Source organism: Schistocerca americana, chromosome 2 (assembly GCF_021461395.2).
Source record: "Schistocerca americana isolate TAMUIC-IGC-003095 chromosome 2, iqSchAmer2.1, whole genome shotgun sequence".
NCBI lineage: Eukaryota > Metazoa > Arthropoda > Insecta > Orthoptera > Acrididae > Schistocerca > Schistocerca americana.
Genome location: NC_060120.1, coordinates 20516565 through 20541911, shown reverse-complemented (window position 1 = coordinate 20541911; position 25347 = coordinate 20516565). Strand labels below are relative to the sequence as shown.

The window sequence follows — 25347 nt, the reverse complement described above, 5'->3', positions numbered from 1 at the left end:
GATCATCGTGACACTTCTTTCACTTACGGGCCACATGTCCTGTGAATACACTTTGTGTGTCAGTAATGGAGTGGTTTCTGTTGCCTTCTGCATCCTCATGTCATTGATCATTGCTGATTCTTCTGCCTTTAGGGGCAGTTTCCCACCCCAAGGACAGAGAGTGCCCTGAACCTCTGTCCGTTTTAATCAAAATTTAACCAGTGGCGGGTTTCAAACCCGGAACTGATGACTTGTTGATTATTAATCAAAGATGCTACCCCCTAGATCATGGGCGCATGTTTACCATTCCAAATCTGCAGAGCAGAGTGCCCTGGTGTCTAGAAACTTAACCACATAATGTTTGTAAACACTACTTTTGGCCAACATCATTCCAGCACCATCTTATGTAAGTTTTTTCTCCACAAACATATTTTTATGAAGCATAAATCATGGGAAAATTATAAGTATGCTGATGCAAAATCGGGTGCAAATTAACATTGCGGACCTAGGAAATTTGACGGTAGCATTAAAAAATGTCGTAAATAATGGGAAAAAGTTAATTCCAGGAGCATAAAAGCCGTGGTGTGTGTGTGTGTGTGTGTGTGTGTGTGTGTGTGTGTGTGTGTGTGTGTGTGTGTGTGAGAGAGAGAGAGAGAGAGAGAGAGAGAGAGAGAGAAGGGGATTACGAGAACACAAGGATATGCTGATGAGATAATTCCCAGCTGTGTAATTCAAAGATGTTGGTGTAGAAGGATGTCGCATCCGCAGTGACCAACAAGGAGTGTGGTGGTAACGGAACAGGAATTATGAAAAATGTGGTGGAAGAAGTGAGCATTGTTGTGGATGTTGGATGGGAGATCACAGGCTTGCCAGAGTCATCCTGATACCAAACCCACCTAATCCTCCTGTCCACCTCATCCTGACCCACAATTATTTTACTTTTGAAGGCCATATCCACAAACAAATCCATGGTATTGCCATGGGTGCTCACTTGGCATCATCCTGTGTTAATTTGTGGGCCATGTGGAGGAATCTTTAATGTTCAGACACGTTTTTATAATCTGGACTCAGGCCAGTGACAACATTTGTTCTTACTTCCATACCCTCGACACCTACTCCCAAACCCACTTCACTTTATCCTATTCAACTCAGTGAGCACCGTTGTAGATGTCAGTATCCGTCACTCAGATGTTTTCATAAAAATGTCTGTTCATATAAAATACACCAACTACCAAAAGTACCTCCACTTTGGCAGCTGTCACCCATGCCATGTCAAAAAGTCGTGACTTACTGCAGAATTTATTTTCAGAGAGTATTTTATCCATCATATCCATAAACATATCTCCTGTGCCATCTCCTCCTCTCACACCAGTCAACTTATTATCCAGCCACTGACTAGCACTCTTCTGACCATCCAGTACCACCCTTGCCTTGAAAAGTTCAACCATATCCTTCACTAGGGCTTTGGCTACATCTCAGCATGCCCTAATCTGAGGGATATCTTACCAAAAATACTTCCTACATCACCTAAATTAATGTTCCGCCAGTCATCAATTCTGCAGAATGTCCTTATGCATCCCTGTTTCAACCCTGCATCCAATTTGTCACTCCCTTCTGGATGACCTGTGCGCAAGACGTGCCCCATACACCCACCCACCGCCTCCTACCTCAATCATTCCCTACCCAATAAAAGGCAGGGCGACATTTAAAGCAGCCATGTTATACTTCTGCTTAACTGCATTTACTGTGCAGAATTGTGTGTGTGCATTGTAGGTGACTAACTGTCAACTCGCATCAGTGGCCACCGTCAAGCTGGCCAACTGAGACCTTAACTATCCAGGTACTGAACATGCTGCGTGCCACAACATGAATGAGTTTACAGCTGCTTCACTGTATATACCTTTTAGATAGTCTTCCAGCATGAGTTTCTCTAAACTGCGTGGGTGGCAATTTTCTCTGCAGCATATCCCACATTCTCACAGTGCCCCTAACCTGAACCACTGCTAATCTGTTGCCCACTGGCTCACTTTAACTGCTTCCTTTTATCTTGTGTCATTGTCTGCACCACTTCTTTTATCTTGTGTCATTGTCTGCACCTCTTCTTTTATCTTGTGTCATTGTCTGCACCTCTTCTTACAGTTTCTTTAACCCCCTCCTTACAACCTGATCAACCCAATCCACACCTTCCCCATCCAGATTATTTACTGCCCTCACCAACCACTGTTTCTCCCTTCCCCAAGCGGTCTTGTGTGTGTGTGTGTGTGTGTGTGTGTGTGTGTGTGTGTGTGTGTGTGTGTGTTAGTTAGTTGACTCCAAGATGGTTCAAATGGCTCTCAGCACTATGGGACTTAACATCTAAGTTCATCAGTCCCCTAGACTTGGAACTACTTAAACCTAACTAACCTTAGGACATCACCCACATCCATGCCTGAGGCGGGATTCGAACCTGTGACTGTAGCAGCAGCGCAGTTACGGACTGAAGTGCCTAGAACTGCTCGGCCACAGCGGCCGGCTGTAACTCCAAGAAGTGTCTTTGAAAACCAAGTGATTATTTCTTTACTAAGTGCTTGTTTGCTGCTCTTTGTCTAGATGTCTCTTGTGAACCTCTTAATGCCCAATACCCATGTATATTGAGCAAGCAGTAAAGGCAACAAAAGGAAAATTCAGAGTTGGTATTAAAATCCATGGAGAAGAAATAAAAACTTTGAGGTTCGCCGATGACATTGTAATTCTGTCAGAGACAGCAAAGGACTTGGAAGAGCAGTTGAATGGAATGGACAGTGCCTTGAAAGGAGGATATAAGATGAACATTAACAAAAGGAAAACAAGGATAATGGAATGTAGTCGAATTAAGTCGGGTGATGCTGAGGGAATTAGATTAGGAAATGAGACACTTAAAGTAGTAAAGGAGTTTTGCTATTTGGGGAGCAAAATAACTGAAGATGGTTGAAGTAGAGAGGATATAAAATGTAGACTGGCAATGGCAAGGAAAGCGTTTCTGAAGATGAGAAATTTGTTAACATTGAGTATAGATTTAAGTGTCAGGAAGTCGTTTCTGAAAGTATTTGTATGGAGTGTAGCCATGTATGGAGGTGAAACATGGACGATAAACAGTTTGGACAAGAAAAGAATAGAAGCTTTCGAAATGTGGTGCTACAGAAGAATGCTGAAGATTAGATGGGTAGATCACATAACTAATGAGGAGGTATTGAATAGAATTGGGGAGAAGAGGAGTTTGTGGCCAACTTGACTAGAAGAAGGGATCAGTTGGTAGGACACGTTCTGAGGCATCAAGGGATCACCAATTTAGTATTGGAGGGCAGCGTGGAGGGTAAAAATCGTAGAGGGAGACCAAGAGATGAATACACTAAGCAGATTCAGAAGGATGTAGGGTGCAGTAAGTACTGGGAGATGAAGAAGCTTGCACAGGATAGAGTAGCATGGAGATCTGCATCAAACCTGTCTCGCGACTGAAGACCAGAACAACCACCACCAATCCTGATTACCAAGAAAAATAATAATGAATTCCTGATTGATTATTGCACATTTTTTATTATTATTGTTGTTGTTGTTATTGTTGCACAGTTGATGTCAACAACAGTGCAACTGTTTCATCAATGAATAATCTGATTTAGTCAATTTTGGAATACAGCTTGGGTGGTGATTCTTATTTTTCCAGTAGTCTTGACCTTGGATTATTGCAGCTGATGTGACTTGATGTTGTAGATAGCATATATCTTTTCTAGTAGTCTCTTACAGTTGGGGGTTGTTGTTTCTTGTTTGTCCCTCTTACTTTCCCCATGACATTGCCTGTTTCCAACTGGTATTTGTTTCTTACACGTCCTGAAATAAGCATTTTGTTGAAACACGTTGCCAGTACCATTTAGTGCAAGGAAATAGAATTTCTAATTTTATAAACTCGTTACTTAGTAGTTCTGTTACATCTTCAATATGCTTCCTATTTTTTTTAATGGGCCTTCTGATTAACATCATTAGGCTCATTCTGCTGTATTGACACTTGACTGTGCGATTATCTAGTTTGAGCACTTTTCATTGGAGGAATTTTCATATTTGATGCCTTGCTCTAAGGATGGGTAAGGCACTGACATATGAATTTTAATAATTAAAGTAAAAGCTCATATTGTTTTCTATATTTCAACCCATTGTGTCATGTCCCAGATTTCTCAGCGTTATGAATTGCATTTATATGGCATCAATGACCTAGGGGAACACCCAAAAGCACAACATTTCTCTGAACTATGCAGGTGGGAATTCTCTATAACCTAAACCTTGTACATTGTGGAATGGCACTGTAAACATTGTTGTGGTTGAAGTGCTTTAATTTCTGTGACCCTCTGTGTACTTAACATACTTTGCGTTTTTGTTCTTTACTTTTATCTTCACACTCACAATGATACACAGATTACACAGCATTTAATATAGCCTCATCAGACATCCAATTACACGGAGACATTACATTCAGTAATTTCATGTGACCCAACTATGGTGTCCAGTGTGTTATTCCTAGGGGTCCATATTCAGTTTTTTGTATCCCTCCCTAACAGCCACATCTTATAGTGAATACATGTTTGCTCTGTACACTGTCACTACATCCAGTTTTTTAAGAACTTACCAAACATCTTATTTTAGGTAACTACTTTAGGATGTTAGTAATGTATTGTTCTTTCTTCCAGCAGATCGAGCCCTTGACAGATGGACAAGATCCAGGTGTGAGCAAGCTAGCAAAGGTAATTTGTTAAAATAGTACAAGTCCTTTTTCTCTCTTTCTGTTCCCTGTTGTCTTGTATTTAAGCATTTTTAGAATTGTTCTGGCAGCATTGCAATATTCCTATTGTTTAAACTTGATGGTGCCAGTTCGAGTGGGTACTTGGAACGATTCTTCAAGTATGTTGGTCACAAGTTAAGACACACAGTATTTTCCTTTTATTGCTCAAGATGAGATGGTCAACAGGGAGCCTCTAAGAACAACAGCAGTTGAATATGGATTTAGATAACAGAAAAGAAGATAGAAGTTGAGTTGTGATATGAAACTTCCTGGCAGATTAAAACTGTGTGCCGGACCGAGACTCGAACTCGGGATCTTTGTGCCGGTCCGGCACACAGTTTTAATCTGCCAGGAAGTTTCATATCAGCGTACACTCCGCTGCAGAGTGAAAATTTCATTCTGGAGTTGTGATATGACTGCATGTGACTGCTTTATGTAAGGTAACTGGATACACAACTTGGAACAACCAGGTACATATATAACTGAGAAATTGTTTCCAGATGTCCGTGTTCTGATGTTCACATCATGTCTGTGGAACTTGATACTAATAGCAAGGGAAGAGAGAGCAGAGTCACAAATGATGGTTTTAAGTAAGGTTCAGGCCACTACATAGCGCCATTAAAAGCACCAAGGGCTTTGAAAATTGTGAAGTTTGTGGATGGTGTAGGAAATTAATACTCAGATAGAATCAGAACACTTTTACACTTGATAAAAATTGAAAGAGTATCATTACAGCATGGAAGTGCTGTTACAAATGTGAATGAAAAGGTTACGCGTTGAACCACAGTTTTGAGGGTGGGAAGGGTGGCAGTCTTGGTGTTTTTTGTATTCGAGCTAGGAACCTTGGTAAAATGTTTTCGGTTTAGCCCGGACCAGTGGCCACTTGTATAACTATTCGAACATCTGTATTTAGCTGTGTTACTGTATATTATGTAAGTTTTCAAGATGAACTGGAGCTGGCCCCCTGGCAAATTGTGAAAATGAGTTAATTCCTGTTGCAAAAGATTTCAGTTGCACTGAAATTAATGCTCAGCTAATGGCATAATTTGTACATGCACAGTTTGGATTTTACATGCAAAAACAGTCACCCTTAAATAACTCCAGACTGTGGTTCAAATTTGAAGTATGGTGTATCTAAGGTTAGTGTTAACGTTTAAAAAAATCTTGCGTCATTCGGATTGTTCGTGCAAAAAGAGCAAGTATTTCTGGGAGGCTTTTAGAGGACCGCTTCTATGCTTTTAACTCTTACCAATGAGTTCAGAGTTTGCATGAAAGTAGATAAGTGAGTAAAGTCTAAACAATTTTTTTTTATCCATTAATCTTTATCTGTTGTTGAGACATGAAGATTTAATGTTGAGCTAAAAGTAGCACATAGAACTTGTTCTTATGTGAACTGAATGCACGGAAATAGTTTAATGACTCAGATAAATAAAAAATGAATTCTTAAACTAAAATTGAAAACTTGCTTTAAAAAATTTATCTTCTTTGATTTTTACATGAAAAAATACATTTTTGTCATTTTTTTCATGAGCCATTTCTGTGTTTCAAGCTTGTATTAATCGGTTCAAATTTTATAAGATGATTGACAACTTCATGTAATTAAGGGTCGTCATAGCTTGATTCAGTCCTGTGATGTAAGCAGCATTGTTCAAAAGACAATAAGAAAACCTGATCAGTTGTTGTCCAAGACACAAAAATTTGCATCAGTTGCCATGCTATGGCAGTCTAATGTCAAAATTATTATAGAGTAAAAGGAACTAGAATGAAATACACCCCTCTCGAAGCACAAAAAAGGCAAATATATTCTGGGCAAAGCTAGAGATGTAAAAGAAGGGAATTATCTTTCCAACTCACCTGCCATCTTCAAAGATACTTCGGTTGGAACTTAAATAGTGGCAACACTGCTGTGGAGACACTATGCAATGGAATCTACTCTTGTTTCTAATAGCACACATCGTTGACATACCTACCTTACCTCCGAGCAAATGGACTCACCCGTCCCACGTCACCAGCATGCACACAGTCAAGGGAATTTCACAGTCACTTGTCAGCGGGCGGTCTAACGTAACAGTGTCATTGTTTTTTAAACAGGAACAAAGGAGTTGGATCAAGATTGAATGTGCCAGTCGTACAGTACGACAGTGTCATCAAGGTCTTCAAGAGGTTTGCGGGGAATTGGCATAGCCATACAGAACAGCGGCACGTTGGGTAAAAGCCTTCAACAAAGGTCGGCAAACTGTGGTAGACATGCATCGGGCAGGTCGTCCTAGCGTCTCTGAAGTAGTAGTGCATGCTGTCGCCGCATACTATTTGTGGACTCGCCCACGAAACCGGATTAGCGCATATGCCTGGGCATGCGAAAAATTGCATCACGATGGGTTCCGCATGGCTTGATGGAAATGCAGAAATGGATGCATTATGATGCTGCTCAGATGCACTTGGAGTGCTATGAGCGCGAAGGAGAAGCTTTCTTATGCCATATCGTAACACTGAATGAGAGATGGGCCACGTCGTACGAGCCAAAACATAAATGCCAATCCAACGAATGGCGTCAGTATGGGTCACTGCGAAAGTCGAAAGTGTGTCAGAGCCCCAGTATGGTGAAAGTTGTGGTGATTATTGTGTATGACGGTGATGGTGTTATCCTAATGCATTACGGTCCTCCATGGCGGACCGTCAGTGCTTGGCATTACTGTTAGTTTTTGGAGCATCACCTGTGACCAGCTTTGCAAAAGAAGCAGCCACATTTTCTGCACAACCCACCCATCATTTTGCACAACAATGCGTGGACGCATACACCGCAAGCTGTGGCTGCTCTGTTTGGTCGATGGGACTGGGAAGTACTGTACTATCCACCATACTCTCTGGACTTAAGTCCTTGTGACTTTGATTTGATTCCGAAGATGAAGAACCACTTCGTGGCATTCGCTTCAGAACTGCTCCAGAGATTAGACAGGCAGTAGACTGCTCCATTCGCACTATCAATAGACCAGGCTCAGCTAACCGTATACTACGCCTTCCACATCACTGGCAGTGGGTTCTACACAAAGCTGGGGACTAGCTTGGTGGACTGTAACAGATGCAGACATGTAACACTTTTGTATCGGTTGTGAATAAATAGTTGCCACTATTTAAGTTCCAACCCTCGTATTTAAATCAAAAATATCTTGACTTATTCGCACTTCTTAAGAGTTAATCCTACTTCACCAGTGCAGTGAGCTCTCTTAGCTGCAAGGTGTTTACACATCTGCATCTTGCAATTTATAATTCAAAGTCCTCTGATCCTGTGGTAAACAGTACATAGCATCATGTGGCTGAAGAGCACACGTGTAACAGCTAAGGAGGCCTTTCTGGGTGGGGCATAAAATTTCTGATGGTGGATTGAAAGTGCAAATATCTAAAAAAGTTTTGATTTAAACGTCGTTGAAGCTGCCAGGTAAGTTGTTGAGAAGCTAGTTCCCTTCTTTTACATCCCTAGTCACCTCTTTTTGTGCTAGGATTGGAGCATTTATCATTCTGGTTGAAAATATTGTTGAATAATTAGTGTAAAGTTCCTTTCATTAAGTAGTTGGTTATTAGCTGTGGCAGTTTCACAAAAGACAGTTCACAACTTTGCTAATAGATTAGTTTAAAAAAAGTGCAAGTACTGTGATGTGTTTCTGTACTTCCCACATCGTAATGATTGGTAATGTGACTGATAATAATACTGTAAAAGAAAAGCTCTTGTCTGTAATGCACTTGGATCAGTAATGAGATGTCAGTAGAATGCAAGATACCCTAGTTGTTTTAAGAAGTGAAATAAAAACAGAACCTTTAAACAAAGTTACCATTAATGGTGAGAGATGTGATTTTGACTAAGATACAGGAATGGAACAGTGTGGTTGGATTCCATAAGGTCATTGAAGCTAAGCTGACTTGTGGAATGTAATTTGTATCATTCTGACACTATGCTCACAGTAAACAAGAGCATCCTGAAAAGTAATGCCTCTGAATTTTGTATGTGAAAACTCTTCAGGCTTCTTAAATAAAACAAACGTTATTCACATTCCACATCTTTATTATTCAGGCCAGTATATTTACAGCCCTCTGCTGTTAGAGGGCTCTGAATTGAAGCATATAACATGGTAGTGTGTAAAGTAACTATGTTTCGAATTTGAAGAGTTTGTCCATACCTGGAGCACCTTCTCCTTCAGTGTGACAATGCCAGACCACAAATTGCTGTAACTTCTAAAACAATACGATGCGATAGGCTCACAGTCATCGATCACTCTCGATACAATCCCCACTTGGCCTCATCCAATTTACACCTGTTTCCAAAATCTTCGAGGACTTCACTTTGATAGTGATGAAGCGGTACAAGCAGGGATGAGGTTGAGGCCCTATCAGCAAAGTCAAAACATTCTACAGTGACATTATCAACAAACTGGTCTCTCGTTGGGAGAAATGTGTTCATCGCCAGGGTGACTATGTTGAGAAATAAATATGTAGACATGAAGAATAAAGATTTAGAATGTTAATAATGTTAGTTTTATTTTAAAAAAAAGCTTGAAGAGTTTTCACATAAAAATTTGAAGGCACTTCTTTTTAGAAAACCTTTGCAGATAGATACTGTCTGAATGTGTGAGAGTCAATTTGATATTCCCAGAATGGATGCAAGTCAATAACGCAGCAGTGAAATTATTCAGTGACTTTGAAAATCAGTTGTTTTCACAGGCTCATTGTTGTTTTCATTTCTTCTTTATCCAGCACCAGGCCGGGAGATATTTATGGCACTTCTCCACTGCCCCCCCCCCCCCCCCCCCCCAGTCTTTTCAGCATTCTTCTTATGCAACTGTTTTGTTCCAGTCCAGATTCCTTCTTATTAAACTGATTTTTATTGAGCAGGGTGCATATGCCCTGGGACAACCAGAAAATCCAGGAAAAACCTGGGAATTTTTTCGTCCAGGAGAAAACCAGGAACTTTTGGAATTCCGGGAATTTTTCAGTGTTTTAGTTTTCTTTAAATTTTTGTAATTTTTTAAATATTAGGTTCGTTTGAGCAGTAGCCAGCGGACTCATGCGCATGCGCAGTTGAGTTGTGTAGGAGCAGTACCTTTTCCTGCCTCTGGCTACTTGAAATGTGGCTGTTAGCTGTATCAGCAGTAGCAACAAGATGCCAGATGCTACCCAGAAAATTTTTTTTGGCATGCCCAAGCTGTCAGATTCGCAAATTCGCAGAGCAGTCTGAATTATATGGGGGAGGGGGTAATCTCTGTGTGATCCACATTTTATTATGTTTAGCGATTTTACTGTTTCCTCTTCATTTACATCTCTCTCACCAAATAAAAATAAAAATAAAATGGTTTTCTGTGGCTGGGAGGTATCAAGTGAATTAAAATACATTCACATAATTAAAGAAGGCTAAAATATGTTATTAGTTTGTTTCTTGAATTTATTTTATTTCCATGTTTTTGGCAATTGAGCAGTAATCGCCTTGCAGAGCAATGAAGTCATTCTTGTTGATTTGCTAAAAAAAGAATTGGCTTTTATTAATCTTCTCTGCAGAGACAATCAGTTTATTTCAAACGAAGTGCTTCATTCAGCAATATTGGCTATTTTCAACTTTTTGCTGAATTTCAAGTGCACATTATCATCTTTTGGCACATATGGCATTATGCCATAATAAAGAACCAACCATGAGATAATACAGTACTGGTACTCCAAGAACATTTGCATTCCGAAAACCAAATGAAAAACACAATATCAGGTTGGGGCTTATTTCTTTGTTAATATGGACTTACGAATGTGTACTTGAAGCCGAGTTATGCATTTTAATTTTACAGTTCTGATACTTAACACGGTAAAAGTGTATTTTCACCTGGGAAAAAGTGTATTTTTAAGCAGAAAAAAATGCTTGTCCATGTATACACCCTGTTGAGTCAATCCATCTTGCTCTAGGTCTCCCTCTTGCTCTCAGACTTGGCCTCCATCATTTGTTTCGGTGATTTTCCATCTTCCATTCCCTATACGTGTCCAAACCATCTTAAACTATTCTTGTCAGTTCTCTCATTCAGCTTTTCTACTCCAATTTTGTTCCTGACGTATTCATTTATCACTCAGTCTCTTTTGTTTCCCCTGAATGCTGGCTTAGGGCCTTTGAAAAGAAACAGCATGAGGACGCATATGACTGTTTCCATTGTTCGTTGGCACATTGGAAACGACACTCTCATGATAAACCTTAAAGTGGTGCCATCATTTCCCTATAAGATTCTGATGTTACCTAGCGGCGGCTAAAAAAATTGTGTGGGGCTGTGGCCACATGGACTTAGAAATCAAAATTTTCTGTTAGGCTAACTTTAAGCATAGCATGCAATAGGGAGTGCAGCTCTGATTCAGGGTGCAACTGTCATATCAGCTGATAAATAAGAGGACTGGCATTGGCAAGTAATAATGTACATTGCTGCATGTCACCTTCGATTGGGTGGTTGATGAAGTGTTGCTCCATCCAAGCCATATAGCAGGCCTTCTGTTTAAACACTGGAAATCATGATGACGTCAGTCGGATGCACATGGTTGTGTCAACCCACTCCTGTTGTCCCTATGTGGTGAGCGCTCTCAGTTGTTCTAGCAGCAGTTTGTTGCATTTGTTGTAGTAGTATGAGCACTGGATGTGTCAGATCCATCGGATTGTTGGCTGTGGCCATATTGGAGAAATCATAGAAGTCTGTAATGGCTACCTGGAACAACATGCTGGGAATGAAAATTTGTTCTTTTAAACCTCGTCTCCAACTGATACTGCCTTTTCTTTCCTTCACATGACACTTTCACCAGATATACCATTCAACAGTTTTATTTGCAACATGAAATAACTGCACACATTTGGTATTAACTTAATAACTAACTTCTGAAGAACAAGGAAATCAAAGAAACTTTCTTGACTGAATGATTCCTCAAATAAATTAAGTTCCAAAAAGTAACAGTCAAATGTTGAAAATCCTTTTGACATCTGTATGAATGAAGTTTGTAATACTGGTGTTAAGTCTAAAACTTTTCAAGTGTGGGACATACAGCAAAACTGTGCCTTGGAGCTGCTGCAGGTCAGGACACTGGTGCCACCCTCTGTTTACCTGCTAGTATGCTGGCCAGTTTGAATTCCTGCCTCATGTGGACTGGAATAACACTGCCTTGATGTATTTGGGTGGCTAGCTGTTGGTGCTCATTGTACTGGTCACCACGGCAATATCTGTTTCTGGGCAAAATGGTAGGGGAAATCCTGGACTGGGAAGGCCTCATTTAGATCCTTAGCATTTGGAGAGGGACTGCTCATCACTAGAGATTGTGATGATCACAGGTCGCTAGGCTGCATGGTAAGGACTTCTTGTTGTGGAGTGGGTGGCAGGTGTTGGAGTAGAATGTATTATCGGTAGTTTGTAGATATGGTATGGATGTAGGTTCTGATGTAGCAATCATTGAAGTGGAGTTCTCTGTCTGTGAAAGAATGTGGCTCATTGGGATGAGGAGGACCCAGTGAAGTGGATGAGAGAGAAGTTGTTGAGGTTCTGGAGGGATGTGGGTTGGGTGTCTTCACCCTCAATCCAATTCATGAAAAGTCATCAATGACTCTGAATCCAGTTTGGGATTATGGCTGGTTACAGTGGATCCATCTATATGGCCCATGAATACATTGATGCAGAATGGAGTCATGCAGGTACCCATTGCTGCACTATGTATTTGTTTGTATGTGACACCTTCAAAGGAGAAGTATTTAAGGGCAAGGATATAGTTGGTCACTGTGATAAAGAGGCAGTTGTAGATTTGGAGTCAGCGGCACTAGGTAAGGTAGTGTTCAGTAGCAACAAGGCCTTTGTGTACCAGCAACTTTAGTCTATTGCCTTTATCCTACGAAAGCGCTGGCAGGTTGATAGACACACAAACATACACACAAAATTCAAGCTTTCGCAACCAACAGTTGCTTCATCAGGAAAGAGGGAAGGAGAGGGAAAGACGAAAGGATATGGGTTTTAAGGGAGAATTCCAATCTCGGGAGCGGAAAGACTTACCATAGGGGGAAAAAAGGGCAGGTATACACTCGCGCGCGCGCGCGCGCACACACACACATATATATCCATCCGCACACACACAGACACAAGCAGACATTTGTAAAGGCAAAGAGTTTGGGCAGAGATGTCAGTCGAGGCGGAAGTACAGAGGCAAAGATGTTGTTGAAAGACAGGTGAGGTATGAGCGGCGGCAACTTGAAATTAGCGGAGGTTGAGGCCTGGCGGATAACGAGAAGAGAGGATATACTGAAGGGCAAGTTCCCATCTCCGGAGTTCTGACAGGTTGGTGTTAGTGGGAAGTATCCAGATAACCCGGACGGTGTAACACTGTGCCAAAATGTGCTGGCCGTGCACCAAGGAATGTTTAGCCACAGGGTGATCCTCATTACCAACAAACACTGTCTGCCTGTGTCCATTCATGCGAATGGACAGTTTGTTGCTGGTCATTCCCACATAGAAAGCTTCACAGTGTAGGCAGGTCAGTTGGTAAATCACGTGGGTGCTTTCACACGTGGCTCTGCCTTTGATTGTGTACACCTTCCGGGTTACAGGACTGGAGTAAGTGGTGGTGGGAGGGTGCATGGGACAGGTTTTTCACCGGGGGCGGTTACAAGGGTAGGAGCCAGAGGGTAGGGAAGGTGGTTTGGGGGTTTCATAGGGATGAACTAAGATGTTATGAAGGTTAGGTGGACGGCGGAAAGACACTCTTGGTGGAGTGGGGAGGATTTCATGAAGTATGGATCTCATTTCAGGGCAGGATTTGAGGAAGTCGTATCCCTGCTGGAGAGCCACATTGAGAGTCTGATCCAGTCCCGGAAAGTATCCTGTCACAAATGGGGCACTTTTGGGGTTCTTCTGTGGGGGATTCTGGGTTTGAGGGGATGAGGAAGTGGCGGCTCTGGTTATTTGCTTCTGTACCAGGTCGGGAGGGTAGTTGCGGGATGCGAAAGCTGTTTTCATATTGTTGGTGTAATGGTTCATGGATTCCGGACTGGAGCTGATTCGTTTGCCATGAAGACCTAGGCTGTAAGGAAGGGACCATTTGATGTGGAATGGGTGGCAGCTGTCATAATGGAGGTACTGTTGCTTGTTGGTGGGTTTGATGTGGATGCCCTAAGCCCTGCTCACAACCGTCAGTGCCACCTCCTACACTAACATCGCTAATGCTGTGGCCTAGCCACTACTGAACGCAACCTTTCCCACCCCATTAACTCCAAACCTAGAACATCACTTAGCTATTGGGCTGCATTTCATAAAAAGAGAAGCAATTGCTGCAGTGATTGGGCAGACAGTGTGACTTTTAGTCAGGGGCTTGTATTTCATATTACACGTATTTGTCTTTCATTTTACATACATTTGGTTTGCAGCTGTAGTTCTGGGTCTCAAGGGATGAAATCATGGGACTCCAGTACAGACTGTTGTCTTCGATTGTTTTGAGAACTGTGATAGTAAGATTTATACATTTTGGTCTGTAGTAGCAGGTAGGTAAAATGTAGATGGAAAAGTGCATTCCCATTGTCAAAGTATAACGTTATGATTTGTATTTTTAGTGAGCCCTTTGGGCAAAAGTCAGGATGTGTTGTTCTTAAACGGGTCCATACCCAGTTTCTTCCTCCTGGCTTCGGTTTGACCTTTCTGTTGATAGAACGATGAATATGTCAAAAAATGTTTTGCTGGTGGTAGAGTATTCCTGTGCATCTGTTACTTTACCGAACATCGTGTAAGAGGGTAGTAAGTTCAACTGTTTAATGGTATGAGGAAAGTTATTCACATAACGTAACTTTCAGTGCTTTTTTAAGATGTGCAGAGCTGTTGTTTCTATTGTTAGTAAGTCAGGTAATATGCAGTAGGAAACTGCAGAAGATCTGCATGCCTAAGTATTTCTTCCATCCATGTTCTTTTCGAGGTCAAGAAACAAGAGAGGAATAGGAGGCGGAGGATTCTTTTTGAGGTCAAGAAACAGTAGAGGAGGAGGAGGAGGGCAATTTAAATTTGTTGTAAAATATATTGAATGATATTAACAATCTTCCGTCGGTTCTTGGTAGAAAAACATTATAACTGGTGCTTTTCATTTATTATTAATATATTGAATGGTTAGATTTGTTGATATATAATTGTTACTACTTTTGTCACTTGCAAAACTGTTTTTTTGTGTTTCAGGCTGTTGATCTATCAAGCTTGGATGCTAGTGAAGAAGACAAAATCCAGGCAATGATGACACAGTCAACACAGGACTACAACCCATCAAAGTATGTCAACGATCCTGCTCTGTAGACTGTAGTGGGGGAGAAAGTGTTCACTCTACTTTTTTTAACAAATATTTTGTATGTGTAGTTTCTTCTTATTCACTATCGATTTGAAGCTTTTATTTGTGCTTGCATAAAATATGGTCAAGATAGTCTGTCTTGTAACAAGAACACTGCTACATATTTGTCTTCAACAAACATGCATCTCTGTATATCCGTGTCAGTGGACATTTATTTACTTCCTCTGAATACGTAAACATAGAAACTAGTGAAAGTATATGTTGCTTCAGCCTCTAAGGAGCACATGGAACCGTACATACAACTGGCTTTCTTGTTCTTCTTATCTTCCTAAAACATCCTCATCCTTTCACTTTATGCCCGTCTTCTTTGTTACGTCTTCTTGGGTACAGCATTCAGTTGTGTCTTTGTTCCTGTTTACAGTTCTGTTATTTGTTTAACTGCATGATTTCCTGTCTCCTGTACAGCAGTTTGCGTTACTACTTCACAGTTTGTAATTTTGTGTGTGTGTGGTTTTTTTTGTGTTTTGGGGGGGGAGGGGGGAGTCGTGATCCAGATGTGTTCTCCGCATACTTGCTCTTAAGCAATTGCTATTGGGTGTCGCCTGATGATTCATGGATTCGTGTAGTGTACTGGCACTAACAAGTCCTTTAAAAAATGGACCAAATTGAGGATCCAGATGGGCGTATCACAGCTCATTTCTTTGTCTGCTTACACCTGTTCATACATGCACTGTAGCCAAGAACTTAAGCTTCTCTAATCATGTTTGTTATAACTCTTAAACACTTAGCATTTAGAGAGGTTGGGAGGGATGGGGAGGGGGAGGGGGAGAGAGAGGGGGGGGAGAGAGAGAGAGAGAGAGAGAGAGAGAGAGAGAGAGAGAGAGAGGAGTTTTAGTTATGATCCTTCTTGACTGATTGTGGACCTTGCTTTAGATAGACAACACCCAAGTTTTGTGATAAAATAAAATTCTTTGATCTCCCAAGTTGATTACTATAGTATCCTTCTATATGTCTTAAAGAAAACTGTTCTGTGGTGAAGGAACTAGTGATGGCAGACCAGTGTGTGTTTCACCACAGTGTAGAACAACCTGTGGTCCTGTTAATGCTTACAGTACACATCATTGTGAAAGACCACATTAGCTTGCAAGGAACTTCGCTTACATCTTCTTTAACATTCTACAAGCCGCTCTACAACATGTACGCGGTGTACACTGTACACCTCTCTGTTGGCATCACCCCCCCCCCCCCCTCTCTTTCTTCTTCTTCTCTCTCTCTCTCTCTCTCTCTCTCTCTCTCTCTCTCTTTTTTTCCCAATTTAGTTGATAAAGATGTAGCTTTCAAATTCTTTGAACTCTTCTTGCACTAGTCTCCTAATATGACTGTTGAACCAGGGTGGAAGGTCTCTCTTCTGTTGCAAACTTATTTGGCTTGTACTTGTCTGAAGTGAAGTGTTCTGGGCAGTACTCTCTCTCTCATTCTGTAGCTGATGTTGCCATAGCAGTTTTCAGAATTTTACTAGTGAATTCCTAAAGTTTTCCCAGAAGCATTTTGACACTGAGGTAGTTAGCCCATAAAAGCAAGTGACTACAGTATATGACTGACTAGGGATGTTCACTCAAATTATTTCATGTTGGGAAGCACTAATAATCTCACTAGCACTGACAATTCCATGCATCAATAAATCTGCTGTCAGTGTCTATGTCTAGCTGATGTCGAGATGTATACAATGAAATCTCCGTTTTACACTTTTCAGGCGACTTAAAAAAAAAAATAAATAATGTAGATTTCCTCCTGTTTTTGTCCGACAATGCAACTATAAATGACACTACACATTGTGTGTTATTGTTAGGAGACAGAACAACAGTAGTGCAAATTGTTCTAATCTTTAATAACTTCTACAAGTTCATAACTAGTGTGCTCAGATGTCAAGAAAGGATATTGCGTAATGTTTGTAAACATTTCTTGAAAGCCCACACCTTTCCAACACCCTATATCTCAATTACACATTTTATTTTCTCTCTCCATTAACATTGTTTCATTAAATGTAGGAGGGAAATTTGCAAGTGTGATAATGAAAAAGCAGCTATCATGGGCCACCAAAAAAGTGTCATGAACTGGGTGAAGCGTTAATACTTAGTATACTGTATTGCCCTAAACGTAATATTTACCTGCTATTTGTTTCTGGTCCTCCCTAGATTTCATTCCTAGTATCATATATGCTCTATTGTTGTTAATAAATGAGAAATTCTGGGATTTTACTCACAACATTTATAGCAATTTAACATTCTTCCTTTCTGGCCCGCAGTAATGAAAATTTCTCTTCTTGGATGATCTTCTTGTGCTGTTAGGTAGTACATCTGGATGCCACAGTCCTGGACGGAGCAGCAGGCGGTGCATTTATTTGAAACTCTGCAAAGAAATTCTTAAAATATATGGAAGTGGAACACCTTGTTACATGGTTAACTTTACTAGTTGTAATGAAACCTGACTTTATTCATAAGATAACCGTCTCTAATATAACACATGTGACTTTGAGAAATTGTTGTAAATGGGGACTTGTTTGATACGACTACAGTTTTATGTGGTTGAAGAGCTACTACTGGCCTATTATTATGAAGCCCTTAGCTGCTAGGGGGCACTTGGAACAAATAGTTTGACAATTTGTTAAAAGGATATTAGATGTCATCAGTGAGACATTGCCCCTTTTTGAGCTTTGGCGCTCCATAGAAGTGTATTCCATTCTTTCCTGTTTAGTGTCAGACCCCTCCAGCTGTGAATTCCAGTTTTCCTTGTGTCCTTTCTGACATCTTCCTCCACCTTAGCTTTGGTCCTCCAATCCCCCTGTTCCTAAGGTGCTGCAATGAATATCTTCTTAATCATTCTGTCATTAGCTCTCAGTACACATCCTGCCCATTCCAGCCTTTCAGTGTCACTGACAGTGTCTGGTTCACCATATACATTAAATAATTCATAATTTAATTTCCTCTTGCAGCCAGTCAGTTTTCTTCACTGGTCCAAGAATTTGTCTCAAGATTTACTTTTAAGTGTGCCCAGTTGCTTTTCATCAAATTCCATTAATGTCTAGATTTCTGCACCATATGTTAGCACCAGCCTCACCACTACTTTATACATCATAACTTAAGTTTTCCTGAACAGCAACTTAGATTTCAGATGCCTTCTGAGGCCATGGTAATACTTGTTGGCAGACGTACTTGTTTTAGGATCCCAGAGATGAACATTGTGTGTACAGTTTATTGCTGATCCAAGGTAAGTGAAACTATGCGCGGCACTAAACTTATATGAACCAATTTCATAGATGCAACCTGATTGTTTGTTTATTTTCCTTCCTATAATCAAAATAAATAAGCATAGTTTTTCTTTGTTATAGGCATATACTTGGTTCAGTTATTTATATAACAAATATTATTTTATGAAAGCAAATGAGACTAAATTACAGTAGTTCAAAAGCAAACTACCCTTTGCATGTTGCAAATTAAGTTTTTCATTTATCTTGTGCACTCAGACTCATTTTGCCTTAGTAACAAGGTGTCTACAGTGGGTGTCAGTTCAGTGTGAAATTCATTGTTTTTAAGCCAAACAGCTTTCTCTCAGGTGACAAACTGGTTGAAAGTTTGCACTTTTTCATTTGGTCGCTATTTTCAACATATAGTTATCATTTTCTGTGTCACAGTTAAGTTACTGTACATTGAAAACAGTGACACCAGTTTGTCACCTTATAAAAAGCTGTTTGGCTTAAAAATGATCCCCCCAGGGGCTCAGCATTCATTTGCTGAGTACGGGCTTGGCGACCCCGGGGTCCTGAGCTGGGGACTGGTCAGCGCCGCCAGTCTCCTGTCACCGTAACCCCCGGACATGCTTCAGCGACCACCGCATGGCGCGGCGGTGGAATGTTGTGTGCTGCGGGGAATGGTAATCTTGGCTTGACCGCCTGGATTGCGAGGAAGGTGTGCTGTGCGCCTATAAGATGCATGGCTGTTGGGGTGGAACAGTCGCAAGCGGGCAACCTCTGGGGCACCTGCCGCACCCCAGTTGTATAATGCTTACCTAGGCACGCAGGGCTCTGTCTAGGTGGACTTCTAGTTCCCTAGCTGCTCGTGGGACCGAGATGGAACCCTCGAACTTTTATTCTTCTCCTGCCAGCGGAAAGGGTGGACCGCTGGTGGGTTCTAACACCCAATCCAACAAGAGGGCTCGTGTAGCCAGTCCTCCTGATTCAGGTAGTAGTAACAGAACGCATGCTGCTTCGCAGGATGTGTTTTTCATAATTAAAAGAAAAGATGGGAGTTTTGAAAAAGTTTCGCCATTTTATATACAGAAGGGCTTAGAAGGTATTGCTGGCACATTAAAATCTGTAAAGTGCTTGCGAAATGGCACCTTGTTGGTTGAAACATCTAGCTTCCAGCAAGTCCAGAACCTTCAGAAGGCACAATTTCTTGGGGAGTTTGCGATAGAGACTGAATTTCACAACACCTTGAACTACAGCAAGGGTGTTGTGACTTGCAGAGATCTCGTTGACATTCCCCAAGACGAACTGAAGGCTGAATGGTCCCGGGAAGGAATTGTCGACGTGCAACACATTATGAAACAGGTGGATGGTGCTCTCATAAAGACTGACTCATTTATCCTTAAATTTAACACCACCAAATTGCCAGAGCATGTGAAGGCAGGTTTCCTACGTCTCAGTGTACGGCCTTATTTCCCCAACCCCATGCGGTGTTTTAAATGCCAACACTTTGGACACACTACTCTCGGCTGTAGAGGGGAAGCCACTTGCGGGAATTGTGGTAAAGCCGCCCATGAGGGAGTTGGTTGCTCCTCTCCTCCCAAGTGTGTCAACTGCTCTGGGGATCACCCTGTGTGGAGTAGGGAATGCAGAGTTTTCCTTGAGGAACGGAAGGTCCAGGAACTAAAAACTACAAAACGCATCCCATATGGTGAGGCGAAGAAAATCTACAAGTCCATGCAGCCGCCCACGTTCGCTGCTTCCTTTTCTTCCGTTCTCAAACAACCAGTCTTGAAAACCGATGCCGCTACACAAACAGAGGTTGCTACTGTCAGCACTAGCACCTGCGCTTGTCAACGTACGTGTGCTGCTGCCGTTCCTGTGAAGCCTGCTGCCTCCCCCCCGGCCTTCTGACCAGGCTGTGGTAGCTGACATCATGGAACTTCCTGCCCCTTCCCGGGTCCAGTCTTGTGCACTGCCCAGCGCTGCTACACCCCCTACTGCTTCTGAGATTTTGGCTCCAATGCCACCTCAGGCCAGAACATCGAAGCCAAAGACAAAGGTGAAGACTCGCCCACTAAAGGAGACTGCAGTTACACAGTCTCCTGATGTGGATGTCATTCTCCCTGACGTATCTCTCGACTCCTCTTCTGAGGCGATGGAGGTTGATGTCAGACTGGGGCAATCATCTCGCCCCAAAACTGAGCCTCCACCTGTTGTTGGCACTCCTCCCCAACAGAAAGTGAGAATGAAGGTACTACCACCCTGATAGATGGCTCCCATTATACAGTGGAACATGAATGGATTCTAGGCACATGTGGAGGAACTGAACCTCCTAGCACGGCAACGCCCCCTGTGCTTGTGTTTACAGGAAACACATTTAAAACCATCTGATGCTCCTGTACTAAGGGGCTATACGTCATATCGCAAAGATGACCTGACTGGAGAAAGGGCCAAAGGCGGAGTCGCTGTGTTTGTTAATAATGACCACCACTCCTCTGCTCTCCCCCTGGATACTGACCTGCAAGTAGTTGCAGTTGAAATTCATTCACCTCGGAGGCTTACCGTTTGTTCCCTTTATTTACCACCTCTGGATGCAATGACCTTAGACGCTCTCACAGATCTTATCGACCAACTCCCTCGCCCATTTCTCCTCCTGGGAGACTTCAATGCCCATCATGTCCTGTGGGGCTCCACTTCTCTTTGCGCTCGAGGTCGAATTTTGGAGAGCCTCCTAACATCTCAAGTGTTGTGCATCCTCAACACAGGTACTCCGACTCATTTCTCTACTGCTACAGGGTCATTCTCAGCCATTGACCTATCTTTCTGCTCTCCAACCCTCACCGACTCTGTTCACTGGGAGGTCATTGACGACCTTCATTCCAGCGATCACTTCCCTATCCGCATTCATCTCCTGGATGGTGTATCGCTGGAGCAGCGGCCACCATCGTGGATGATTGGCAGGGCTAACTGGCCACTGTTCACTCGGTTGGCTGTCTTTGACCGCCACAATAACGTACAGGAATGGGTGGATCACATCACGCTTGTGGTCCATCATGCTGCTGACCTGCCCATACCACAGTCTTCTGGCACTCTTAAGCGGCGCCTTGTGCCTTGGTGGACAGAAGAGTGCCGTTCAGCCATCTGGGACAGGTGTGCGGCTCTTCGCCGATTTAAATGCCGCCCAACAGCGGTCAATCTTACCGCCTTTCGAATCGCTAGAGCCAGGGCACGCCGAGTCATTAAAGAGAGCAAGGAAAGGTCATGGCAGGAGTTCCTGGACTCCATCAGCCGTTCCACTTGTTCCACAAGAGTATGGGAAGCCATCCTGAGGATTTCCGGTAAACATAGCCGTTTACCAATAGCTGCTGTCCTGAACCAGGGATGCCTCCAAACGACACCCAGAGCCATTGCTCAGACGCTGGCAGAGCATTTTGCACAAAGTACTGCCACTGCAAATCAGGATCCATCGTTTTGTCGCTACCGTGCGACTGTCAAAAGAGCGACCTTGGACTTTCCGTCGAACAGTTCTGAGGCCTACAATTCCCCTTTCTCCATGTGGGAACTTGAATTGGCACTTACTGAGACTTCTGACACTGCACTAGGTTACGACCGCATCCGGTACTCCATGCTTCGACATCTGCCAGCGGCGCCAAAGGAAATCCTCCTCAAATGTTTTAATCTCATATGGCAGACAGGAGTGTTCCCTACCTCGTGGAGGGAGGCAATTCTCATCCCTCTCCTCAAACCAGGAAAGGACCGCACATGTCCCGGTAGTTATCGTAGTATCGCCTTGACAAGCTGTGTCGGAAAGACCCTGGAACGGATGGTTAACCGGCGTCTGGTCTGGCTGTTAGAGACCAGACAGCTCCTTAGCCGCTTTCAATGTGGATTCCGAAAATTTCGGTCCACGGTTGACAACCTGACCCTCCTAGAGGTGGCTATTCAGCAGGCTTTTCTCCGTCAGCATCACTGTATCGGTATCTTCTTTGATATCAGTAAGGCATATGATACTACTTGGAGACACTGTATTCTTGCACAAATGCATCAATGGGGCCTTCGTGGCCGCCTCCCGATTTTCATTCAGTCTTTCCTGTCTCAGCGGTTTTTTCGGACCCGCGTTGGTAACACACTGTCTGATCGCTTTGAGCAAGAGAATGGTGTCCCCCAGGGCAGTGTTTTAAGCGTTACCCTCTTTGCCATAGCCACCAACAGTATAATGTCTACAGTGAGGAGTCCAGTACAGTGCTCCATATTTGTCGCCGACTTTGCTGTTTCTGTTCCTCCTCCAGTGTTGCAACCGTGAGCCGTCAGTTGCAGCTAACAGTGCGGTGGTTAGAGGAGTGGGCTGCAAAGACGGGTTTTCGATTTTCTGCCGAAAAGTGTGTTTGTGTTCATTTTAATCGTTCTCGTCATCTTTTTACTTTGCCTGCCTTGCATATGGGGGATACTGTCCTACATTTTAGAGACACAGTGCGGTTTCTGGGCCTAATTTTTGACTCCAGGTTGTCATGGCTGCCACACCTACGTCACTTGAAAGCCAGAACGCTAAAGGCACTGAACATCCTCAAGTGCCTCAGCCACAGGTCTTGGGGTGCGGAGAGGGCGCGTCTCCTACAGTTTTATGGAGCTTTTGTGCGTTCACGGCTGGACTATGGGTGCACAGTGTATGGGTCAGTGAGGCCATCTTATTTGCGGATCCTTGACGCTGTTCACCATGCTGGGATCCGACTGGCCACGGGTGCTCATCGGACCAGTCCCATACCCAGCCTCTGTGCTGAGTCTGGCGAACCGCCACTTACCATCCGCCGACAGCTCCTGCTGGTGCGCCAGGCTTGTAAGTTTCTTGCAGCTCCCAGATCGCCTGCTCACCATCTTGTTGCCCACCCACCTCTGGACCGCCTTTTTTCCCGTCGTCCCCGGGCTATGTTGCCATTTGGGATCCGTGTGCAACGTGTACTAGAGTCCCTCGGTGTGGAGTCTGTACAACCCCAAATCCAAGGTTTTAACCGCCTGCCACCCTGGTTACTGAAGAGGCCCAGAGTGATTTTAGATTTATTGCAGTACAAGAGAGATTGCACTCCTGCCACCGTTTTTAATGCAGCATTTTCTGCCATTTTATCTGAGCACCACGACTATGTAGCTGTTTTTACGGATGGGTCGAAACAAGGGGATTCTGTTGGTTGCTCAGTTGTTTTTCCATATCGTGTCCTCAAGGTCCGACTGCCTCAGACTTTTACTGTCTTTGATGCAGAATTGTTTGCGATCTTGCGGGCACTGGAGCACATGAGACATTCTTCCTCTCCTAAATTTCTTTTCTGTTCCGATTCACTCAGTGCCCTTCACTCATTGCAACGTTTGTATCCGGTAGACAAAATTGTCCAGACCATCCAGGATGCCCTCCTCCGACTACAGCGACTGGGGAAGGTTGTAGCTTTCTGCTAGGTTCCGGGGCATGTCGGCATTGCTGGGAATGAAAGGGCAGATCTCGCAGCCAAGGAGGCGTGTCTCGCCCCACAAGTATCTCAGTGTGCTATCCCCTTGCACGCACTCACCTCGCTGTTGAGTTCACAGGTCATTTGTCGGTGGGAGGATGAGTGGCTGGAAGTGACTGACAATAAGCTCCGTATAGTCAAGCCCACAACACGTGTGTGGTGTACTTCCTTTCAGCCCCATCGACGGGACGAGGTTCTCCTCACTCGGCTTCGAATAGGCCACAGCCCTGCGACGCATGGCTTCCTGCTCCGGCGAGAGGACCCTCCAATGTGTAGTGCTTGTGGCGTCCAGGTCACTGTACGCCACGTTTTATTGGATTGCGGTTTATTTTCTGACCAGCGGGTCGGGGCTGACTTGCCAGCGGACCTGCCATCTCTTTTAGGCAACACTCGGACGAATGTGGTTCAAGTTTTAAAGTTCTATGTCCTGTCAAATGTTTTTACAAAGATTTTAGGGAGAGTATTTTAATTTGCTCACTGTGTGACAAGCCCACTCATGTTTTATGTAAGTGGCCAGCCAATAACAATTTCCTGTGACATTCTTGTTGCTATGTTTCCCCTTTCCTTAGGTTTTACTTTCTTACGTAGCATTTTCCTTCTTTTCCTGCTTTCTTTGAGTGTGTGCTTTAGTTTTCTTAGGTCTGTCCACATTCGTTCCTTTTAATGTGTGTCAGGGCGCTGATGACCTCGATGTTGAGCGCCCATAAGCCCCAACACACCACCACCATTAAAAATGATGATTGAGACACTGATCTTATACCCACTGGAGATGCCTTGTAACTAAGGTGAAACTCGTCTAGGTGCACAAGATAAATGAAAAACTTAATGAGCAACCACGGTAATATATATGCAGCTGATGCAAAAATGGCCACCACAAGAAACTTATTAAATGAGAATGTGTAACAAAATTCCTTGAAACACAGTTTTCTCCTGTGTTCACAAGAACAGGAAAACCAAGCTTGTATTCTCTATTAACAAGTTACTTTTGCACACTTAACTGCACACTCTCAGATACTGAAAATTGTGAGACACTGAAGTTTCATGCAGTTGCTTTAAATTAGTTTTCAACAGGACAAAGGATCTTTGTAAATTTGTGGACTGTAGGACAAGAGACTCTCAAACAAATTCATCTAAATTTAAGTAATCATACCTGGTGGTTTACAGATAATTGTATAATGCACACACGTTCTTTCAGCTGACGTCAGGACCATGATGGTATCCCTGTCTCTCCATTACTTTCTTTGTCATTTCCCATTTCTTTCTCTGAAAAATGAATAAACATCACTTCTTACTGAAAGAGATGCTGAGCTTAGACAGATAGGTGGCAGTTAGTTTTTCCATTACAGATTCTTGGCGCACAGTTTTTTCACAAGACACACAATTCTGCATATTTTACCAATACCAACATTTTTACTTGTCTTTAGGTAACAATCCTCTACTGTTTAGTAAAAATTTATTGTAATGTTTACTTACATGATAAAAATTAATAATTGTAAGTTAAGGCTGACTTTGTTGGCTGATCTTGAGCATAACTGTTA

General features: G+C 42.8%; 1 protein-coding gene across 1 annotated transcript in view; it reads left to right on the top strand.

The window, feature by feature from the left end:
* LOC124596394 (E3 ubiquitin-protein ligase RBBP6) overlaps window positions 1–25347 on the top strand; it is a gene marked incomplete in the record, with an annotated part of 290964 nt that overhangs the window by 98297 nt on the left and 167320 nt on the right. Inside the window, 2 exon segments of the mRNA XM_047135519.1 lie at window positions 4674–4727; window positions 14965–15053. Coding sequence (XP_046991475.1) covers window positions 4674–4727; window positions 14965–15053 — 143 coding nt within the window.